Source organism: Pediculus humanus, genomic scaffold, assembly GCF_000006295.1.
Source record: "Pediculus humanus corporis 1103172107475 genomic scaffold, whole genome shotgun sequence".
NCBI classification, from domain to species: Eukaryota; Metazoa; Arthropoda; class Insecta; order Psocodea; family Pediculidae; genus Pediculus; species Pediculus humanus.
The window spans coordinates 701,153-710,844 of NW_002987093.1; the positions used below are offsets into that span (position 1 = coordinate 701,153).

Below are 9,692 nucleotides of genomic sequence, written 5' to 3' on the forward strand. Positions count from 1 at the left end.
GTTTCAATTTTTTTATTATTATTATTTATTTGATTTATATAATAAATTCAGAGTCGATTTTATTTATTATTTTTTAATTTTTCAATTTTTCATTACAATTTTTTTTTTTTTAATGTGAGGAGGAAGGGAAAAGATTTGTGCGTGTGTGTGCGTGTGCGTGTGCGTGTGCGTGGAGGTGTACGTGTACGTGTACGTGGTTATCTTCACGTGTTTATCGTATGATAAATACCCGTTCGAACGAGTAGGAAAAAAAATCGGACATCCATTATTCAAGGCTTCGTAGTTTTTTTTTTTTTTTTTTTTTTTTTTTTCTACGTATATTTAATGCGTAGGAGTAGGATGAAAGGTCAGTAATAGCAACGACCGACAGGAAAAGGTCAAGAATTAATAATAATAATAATAATAATAATAATAATAATAATAATAATAATAATAATATAAATATTCAATTCGATGACGGGGTAAAATCCGAACAATTCGAAAAAAAAAAAAAATGTTTTTCTTTTCTCTTTACTTTCACTTTTATTTTCGTTGTTGTTGTTTTTAATACCGTTATTATTATCATCATCATCATTATTATTATTATTATTATTATTATTATTATTATTATTATTATTCGAATCGTTTTTGCATTAAAAAAAAAAAAAAAAGTAACAATTATTCGTTGGAACAATTAAAAATGTCCGTTTTTCTTTTAATTTAATTTTTTTCCATGCTTTCTCTTTATTATTATCATTATTATTATTATTATTATTATTATTTGTTTAATTGTTAGGAGGAAAATATATATAAGAAAATGTTTTTTTTTTTTTGGGGGGGGGAAGTGCTCGATATTCAAATTTTATTTTTCTTTTTTGTTCGATGCTGAAGGTAAGACCATCATCATCATCATTCAAGTCATAAATAATTTTACATTTTCGGGAAAAATTTTTTTTTTTTTTTGTTTTTTGTGAGGAGGCCCCCCTTTTTTTTTTTTGTTTTTTGCTTAGTCAAATTTATGCTTAAAAAAAATTTTCCTTAACCCATTCTCGGACAACGTGGGTCACCTTCGCACGGTGACTGTTCAATATTAATTATTTAAAAAAAAAAAAACTTTGTGTGCGTGCGTGCGTGCGCGTGTGTGCGTTTTTAAAATTCATTATTCACTTTGCTAATGGTTGTCGTGTGTTGTGTTGACCGTTGTCGTTTGTTTGTTTGTTTGTTTCAAAAGTAATCGCATTAATTTTTTTTTTTTTTTTTTTTTTTATTCTCGGTGTTACCAGGAGAACGAGGTCGTTAAATGCTCCGAGTCCATTTCAGCAATTTGGCCCCTGCGGGCGAATAATGAAAAATTCAGCCATGGTTATGTAAGTTCTTAACTTTATACATATCGATAATAAAATGGAGGAAAAATATTTATTTATTTATTTTATTTTATTTTAATTTAGGACCATACAAGATCCGGCGAGTCAACGTTTGACGTGGTACAAACCACCGTTGACGGTTTTAGTTATAAAAAAAGTACGAGACGTATCGGTTTTGCAACCTTTCGTACAACTCGTCAAATGGCTCACGGAAGAGAAAAGAATGGTCGTTTTCGTCGAGAATTCCGTCATGGACGACAACGTTTTAGTCAACAATCCTGGATTTTCGTCCGTTAAAGATAAACTCATGACATTCAAAGATGGAAAAGATGACCTGACGGATAAAATTGATTTTATTATATGTTTGGGCGGAGACGGGACTCTCCTATACGCGAGCCTCCTCTTTCAAGTGAATAATATTTTCATTTATTATTATTATTATTATTATTATTATTGAACGTACAGGCACGGTTAGGAATGATGATCACGATGATGATGATTTTTTTGTTTTTATTTGTTTCCGGTTATATCATCACAGCAATCCGTGCCTCCCGTCATGGCATTTCATTTGGGTTCCTTGGGTTTTTTAACCCCTTTCCAATTTGAAAATTTTCAAGAACAAGTCACGAACGTACTCGAGGGTCACGCCGCCCTCACTCTGAGAAGTCGGCTACGTTGCATCATATTGAGACGAAACGAAGAATCGAAATCTCCGACGAGTTTGTTAGTTTTGAACGAAGTCGTCGTCGACAGAGGACCATCTCCGTACCTTTCTAACATAGATCTCTTTTTAGATGGAAAGTACATAACATCGGTGCAAGGTAAGTCTACTGCTCTCCGATGGTTCCAAAGGAGGGGGGGTCCTTGTTTCGTGTTATTATTGTGATTTGTAATTAATGTTTATCAGGTGATGGATTGATCGTGTCTACTCCGACGGGTAGTACAGCATATGCCGTCGCTGCGGGAGCATCGATGATACATCCGAGCGTTCCCGCGATAATGGTCACTCCTATTTGTCCTCATTCGTTATCGTTCAGGCCGATCGTCGTGCCGGCCGGAGTCGAACTTAGGGTACGATAAAAATAAACAAATTAAAATTAAATTTTTTAAAAAATTATTATTATTATTATTTTTTCATTATGCACCCGAACAGGTAGCCATATCACCGGATAGTAGAAACACGTCGTGGGTTTCATTCGACGGTAGAAATCGCCAGGAACTCTTTCACGGAGACAGGTAAGTTAGGGGGAAAAACATAGAAATACATAAATAAACATGCGGAAAACATGAAAAAACATGAAAAAACTCGTTCGACTTTGTAGTTTGAGAGTGACGACATCCATTTATCCGGTACCATCGATTTGTGCTCAAGATCAAATATCGGATTGGTTCGATTCGCTAGCCGAATGCTTACATTGGAACGTTAGAAAAAGGCAAAAACATTTGGACGAACTCAGCGATTTGACTCATTCGAGTTCTAATGACACGTTGGATTCGTTGGATCACACGGAACAAATCGACAGTTGAACGAAATCGCTCTTACTCCTCGCGTATATATATATATATATATATATATATATATATATATATATATATATAATTTGTTTTTGTTTTATTATTATTATTATTATTAATAAGTTTACGTCACGTTTAATAATATTGCCAATAAATGATGAAAATGATCGCCGAATGCTTTTTTTTTTTAAAATTTTTATATGTAAGTAAATTCTAATTTTTTTTTTTTTCTATCTCGATTGATCGATAGAATTTACATCGAGATTGATATTAATAATAATAATAATAATAATAATAATATTGATTGTTATTTTTAAAAAAATTTTCTTTTTTTACGTACTTATACGCGTTGTTATTTTTTTTCGATCGAGCTTAACAATTTGTGCTAAACGAAAAAAAAAAAAAAAAAAAAATTATAATTTACGTTTTGCGTGTGTTAAAAAACACACTTATTATTATTATTATTATTGCGTATATCGCGGTGGGCGTGAGTGAGTGCGTGCGTGCGCGACACGCATGACACGACGTCAAAATATATATATATATATATAAAAATTGTTTTTTTTTTTTTTTTTTTTTTGAATTGTAAAATTTTGTTTTTATACATAATAATAAAAAAAAAATAAATAAATAAATAAATTTTATTTATTTTTGTTTTTATTTATTTATTATTATTATTATTAATTTTTAAATACATATATATATATATATATATATTTATTGATTTATTTACATAAATAACAATATATCTAGTCGTTTTGAAAAAAAAAAAAAAAAATTTAAAATTAAAAAGAAAAGAAAAAACTCATTAATAAAATAATAATAATAATAATAATAACATTTTTATAATCAGGTACATGTACAAAATTGTAAATATCAATTTTTTTTTTTTTTTTTTTTTAAATTTGAGCGTTTAATAATAATAATAATAATAATAATAATAATAATAATAATAATAAGAGAGAGAAAGAGAAACAATTATGAGATGTTAAGAAATTATTATTATTATTATTATTTGTGCATAATAATGGCGGTTTTGTTAACCAATCGATGAAGGTTATGACTTTTCCAATTTCATTATTGTTTTTTGATTTCCTTTTATTATTCTCGCAGTTTCTTGCATGAGTCTTTCCAATCTCGAATTTTCTTCTTCTAATCTTCTTTCCAAAGCCGTATATAAATTTACGTTTTCTTTCCTGTAAAAAATCATCATCATTATTATTATTATTATTATTTCGTGGGAAATTTTTTCGAAATGATGATGATGATGATGATAAAATGTTTTGTTACCTTTTGAAATTATCGTTTTGAGTAATTGAATTTAAATCGTCTGATATTATTTTTATATTTTCTTCAACGTCTGTTATTTGATTTTTTAATTTTTCCAATTTTCTCTCCCCCCTCTGTAGTCTTCTCTGCGTTAGTAAGAACAAAGCATTTTTTTCCGGTATCGTATTATCGTTTTCCTGTTGTTGCTGTTGCGTTTTACTCTTCGTTTGTTTCGATTCAAACAATTGACATATTTCTTTAACGGGAGTCTTGTAAAGATCGTGTAATGATTTTGTCCTTTTTCTTTTTCTCAATTTATTATTATTATTATTATTATCACCTAATATGTTTTTTAAATTTCCAATGCTGTTGCTTCTCGATAATGGACAATTATTATTATCAATCGTCGTCATGGTCGTCGTCCATTCTTTTATTTCTTTATCAGAATTTAATGATTCGAAAAAATTTTTCCTTTCTCTAACGGATAAAAAAGAAAATTGTTCGACGTTTCGAGATATCGAATCGATTATGTTGTTATCTTCTCCAGAACTTATACCTGATTCGTCAGAAACATCTTTTGAATTTGTTAAATTATTCATCGATTGAGTTCTCAACCATGTTTTATTATTATTATTATTATTACTATTCGTTTTTTTCTTATTTTCCTTTTCCGATATTATCGGTAATGAATTTTGTATTTTAACTTTTATTTTTTTACTATTATAATCCCACAACGGATTTCCCCCCGTCATTTCCGTTTTTTTATTTTTATACATAATGAAATCTTCTGACGATCGACGTACGACAGGTTTATTTTCGGTTTGTGTTATGTTTTCTTCGCTTTTCCCCCTTCTTAAATTATCCTTATCCTCCTCCCCCTCCGACGACGACGACGACGACGACTTTTCTTTGTGTCTTATTATGCTTAATATATCTAAAAATCTAACGTTTTGTAATGGTGTTTGACGTATCAATTCAACTGCTAGAATTCTTATCCATTTTTCATAATTTTCATCCGTCAATGCCTAAAACAAACAAACAAACAAACAAACATTATTATTTTTATTGTTAACAATCAATTTTTGTTTTGCAAAATGTAAAATGTTACAGACAGACAGATACCTGTCTTGAACTTTGTTTATCTTTTGTACCTTTTGATCAATCAAATGTTATTCTGTAGGAAAGTAACAAAACATTTAACTTATTTTGTTATGAACACTTTAAGGTTTTAAGGTACTCTAAAGAGAGCCTTTTGTTAACATTCTTGACTTCCTACCCTTTATCATTTCATCCTTTAATTCACTCTTTGGATGTAATATCAAGACTTGTAAGGATGACATTCATAGTTAACTTCTTTTTAATGTATAATTTTTATTAATTTTCCAGTTTTCAGGTACCGATCCTATACCTTTCACCAAACTAAACACATGAATATTATTATTCATTTATTAATTACTCACTTAATTAATGTTTTCTTTTTTTAATTCTTTCCAAATTTTTAATTTCATACAACATGTTGTTCCTACCGTTCTTAAGTTCTCTGATCTTTTTTCTTCTTTATGGTATTATTATTATTATTATTATCAATTCAAGTTTGAACATTGAAAGTTGATTCAACTTGTCATATCAATAACTTTCACATTTGAAAATTTTTTATATATATTGTAGAATTTTTTTTTTTTTTATAAAAACAGGTAAGCCGATTAATAATAATAATAATAAAATCTTGATTACCTGAGGGCATACCTTTTTTTTTTCTTCTGAAATTCACAATCATTGAATTTAGAATATTAATAATAATAATAATTATTTTACATTTTTTTTCACATGTCAGCCCTCCATTTTTATTTTAATACTCACACATTATTAAATTTTGATATGTTGTTTATATTAAATTAACAATCGTTAAAAAATTGTACGTTATTATTAAATCCAAATAATAATAATATTAATAATTTAATAAATTATTCAAATACTTAATTTTTTTTAAAAATAATAACGAGGGTAATTTTATAACCGTTAAAAATTTTGTAACATCATCAAGAGTTTTAATTAGCGATTTAGAGTTTGTGAATATAATAATAATAATTATAATAATGAAGATTGAATTTCTGATCGCGTGTTTTAAACATTTTTTCTTAATAATTTCTTTCTAAAATTAAAAAAAGAAAAGAAACAATTTAATTCTTATTCATTCATAACGTATACACAAAGAAAAATTTTTTTATACTTAACTTTATGATTTTAAAAACTATTTCTTTGTTTTAAAAAATATTTAATATTGATAACAAAATGTCCGTTACAAATTGTTTTAAGAAAAAAACTTCCGGTTTTATAACTTTTGATTCTTTAAAATTAATAATAAGATTTGAAATTTCTTGTTTGATCGTTTTACTGTCAACCATAATTACATCTTTTAAGTTATATTCAAATGATCAGTTCTACCAACTACGTCACGATTTTTTATTAAGTAAGGAATTACGTCACGATTTCCGTTAGAAAAAATTTCTAGAATGATCGATTACTTATAAACGAAAAATTCGTTTTATTATATAAATTATTTAATAAAGTTTTTAAAAAAAGTATTAAAGCAAAGATAAAAACACAAAACCGATAATGATTTCTATTTAAAAACAGAAGAACAAAATTCAAAAAAACGTGACGTACTTCCGTTTTGACGCGATGACGTTTTTTCAAAAATTCAAATTTTAGTCGTTTGAAAATGGAACGTTCGAAAGGTTCTATTAATTGTTTAAAGTGTTTTACAGTTTTTTTTTTCTTGTAATTATCTTATTCTCTAAACGTTAATCTTAATTATTAATTTCATCCGTGTTTTGTTTTATTTAAATCATAATAATAATCATTTTATAATTACCGTTTTTGTAAATATCCTAAGAAAAAAATGTCGTTTTTTTTCCGCGTCTAAAATAATCTCCATTAATCATGAGAAGTGAAATTTTTTTTTTTTTTTTGTGACAAGTTACAATTGATTTAAGTGGTGAATAATTAAATATAGAGATAAACGGTAAGACCACACATTTTGTTTTTTCATTTTAATTGATATTTATTAAAATTAATATTTATATATAGATAAAACGATGTAATTTGAGTAAATTTATAATATGGCGATTATTATAAAATATCTTTTGTGTTAGTTAGCACCGCGGATAATGAGATTCGTTTTTTTTGTTTAATAAAAATGTTTAATTTTTTAAATTGAAATATTAGCATGTCTCAATTTGATAAATGTAAAGACCATAAATGACTAATTCATATTAATTATTATCGGTGCAGCCATTTGTATTAACAAAATTATTATTATTATTATTATTATTATTATTATTTTATCGTTTTTTTTTTTTTTATTAATTCATTTGATTACGTATGGTATTTACGATTATTATTATTATTATTATTAAATCGGTTTCCTTTGTTTAAATTTAATATAAGTAAAAGAAACGTGAAAAATTTTCGTCGTTTATATATTTTTTTTTTTTAATTTCATAAAATTTTATCTGTTGAAAAAAAAAAAAAAATGTCTCTGATGAAATTACGTTGATATGAATGCGTAATGATTTATATACGACCGTCGTACCAACTTAAAATTTTTTTTTTTTATTGTTGGCACAGCGCCAAAGTATTTTTTGGTTTTCAATATTTATTTTATCTTAACAAAAAGACAAAAAATTTATCAACAATTACTAAAAAAAAAAAAAAAAAAAAAACGTTTTTTTTTTTTTTTTTTTTTTTACCACTACCCAAAGGTAAAAAAAAAAAATTAAATTCGACGATGTAATCTTTATTCATTATTTAATACGTTAAGAAAAAAAAAAAATAATTTTTTTTTTTATTAAAATTGTCTCGAGGCATCTTTTTTTTACGAAATAATTTTTAGTCATTAAGATCTTATGTAAGGTATGATAAATTATGATTTTTATCTACCTGAACCTGGAAAGTCAATCGCTATATAAAATCCCGTTATGAATTTCTTTTTTTTATCTTTCAACTTCCGAATTTTTTTTCATCTTTTTTTATAATAATTTAGTTCCTACTTGTGTTTAGTTATTATTATTATTATGATTCAATAATCGACTTCCTTATTTTTTATACATATATATTTTAACGTAATCGTAACGAATCGAATTATTTTCTTTTTTAAAAAAGAAGAAGAATCACAGACAAAATTTAATAATAATAATAATAATAAATAAATGGATGAGAAGAAGAAGGCCTTGAAGCCTTGTTGTTTGTTTCCATGCGATTATTTTACTTTTTTTTTTTTTTTTTTTTAATATTTTATTTAATAAGCATACCTGAAACATAAGCAATCTGAGTCCTTCGGCTTCTGTAAGGCAAAATGATCTTGGTATATTACTCGGACGAAGGCTTAATCCTCTCAATGGTAGCCTTAATTCAATATTTCCACATTGTTCGTTAACGAGTATCAAACTACCCTGTTTAACCTCTCCCGTTCTTAACACCCATTCCGAATTTCTTTTATTCCACAAAAGTTGACCTGTTGAGTAAAAACATATCATAAAAACTCACTTGGTAATTATTATTATTATTATTATTATTAACAATTTCATTCTTTTTTTAGTACTCTGACTTTTGTTAATCTTTATAAAAAAAAAGAGTTTTCTTTTGTAATTTTGACCCCATTTGATTGTTTTGTTGTATTTAGCAACGTTTAATTTTTTTTTTTAATATGTTATTAGTTAAGTTAAAAAGTCGTAACCCGATATAATAATAATAATAATAATTTCGTAATTTTTTAAAGTATTTTAGCCCTTATACCGACAACGTCACGGATGATATCTCTATGATATTCGGGTCGTATCTTCCTGGAATAGAATAGAATAGAAAAAAATGGCATTGTCACCCCCTGTCATGTTAAATTAAATCATTTTAAAATTTTTTTTTTTTTTTTTTCAAATCGTTATGATTTAACATTATGTTGTTTTTTTTTGTACTTTGTTTTGAAAATTGTTTAAAAAAAAAAAAAATTTAACATGATAATTGAAAAAAAAAGTAAATAATTTTTGTTTTTTTTAATGGTTTATTTCTAGCGTCGTAATCATTATATTTCTAACCGCATGCAAACACACACACATGCTGACGTTTTTTTAAAACTGAATAATAATATTATAAAAATATATATAACCGGTATTATAATTTACAAAGCGAAAATTAATATTAAAAAAAAAAAAAAAAAAAAACGCCCTTAAACCAAATATGGTAAACATTTTCACTTGAAGTTGTGAGTTTGTTTTAGGCGTAGCTTATTGCATTCGATTTTTTTTTTTTTTTTTTTTTTACATATATATAGGATAGTGGTAGGGTTTTGGCAGAAAGTTCTTCAGGTTTTTACGATCGAACAACAACAACAACAACTAGTTATAAGAATTTTTTTTTTTTTAAAAGGTCAAAAACCCGATAGAAATGCCCTCATGAATTGTGGAGGTGAACCCGATTTACAATATTCTTCTTTTGACTTTTTTTTTAACAAACGACGTCGTGAATATTTCCTAAAAAAAAACTTTTTCTCTTTATTATAAAATTGTA

The 9,692-nt window shown here is 26.3% G+C and overlaps 3 protein-coding genes across 3 annotated transcripts in view; 1 reads left to right on the forward strand and 2 right to left on the reverse strand.

Annotated features, from left to right (window-relative positions):
* The window catches only part of Phum_PHUM127760 (NADH kinase, putative), a gene marked incomplete at both ends in the record, with an annotated part of 4,270 nt that extends 1,400 nt beyond the window's left edge, over window positions 1-2,870 (forward strand). The window contains 6 exons of the mRNA XM_002424316.1: window positions 1,263-1,346; window positions 1,428-1,752; window positions 1,882-2,164; window positions 2,251-2,414; window positions 2,497-2,579; window positions 2,666-2,870. Of these exons, the coding sequence (XP_002424361.1) occupies window positions 1,263-1,346; window positions 1,428-1,752; window positions 1,882-2,164; window positions 2,251-2,414; window positions 2,497-2,579; window positions 2,666-2,870 (1,144 nt within the window). The remainder of the gene's footprint in view (window positions 1-1,262; window positions 1,347-1,427; window positions 1,753-1,881; window positions 2,165-2,250; window positions 2,415-2,496; window positions 2,580-2,665) is intronic.
* A 1,045-nt stretch (window positions 2,871-3,915) lies between these two features.
* Window positions 3,916-4,879, reverse strand: Phum_PHUM127770 (uncharacterized protein; the record flags this gene model as incomplete). The annotated part of the gene is made up of 2 exons (XM_002424317.1): window positions 3,916-4,054; window positions 4,149-4,879. The coding sequence occupies 2 exons, from the start codon at window positions 4,877-4,879 to the stop codon at window positions 3,916-3,918; spliced, it is 870 nt and encodes a 289-aa protein (XP_002424362.1).
* A 3,154-nt stretch (window positions 4,880-8,033) lies between these two features.
* Window positions 8,034-8,665, reverse strand: Phum_PHUM127780 (uncharacterized protein; the record flags this gene model as incomplete). Its single annotated transcript, XM_002424318.1, has 2 exons — window positions 8,034-8,075; window positions 8,441-8,665. 2 exons carry the CDS (start codon window positions 8,663-8,665, stop codon window positions 8,034-8,036), a joined length of 267 nt encoding a protein of 88 aa, XP_002424363.1.
* Window positions 8,666-9,692: the final 1,027 nt, after the last annotated feature.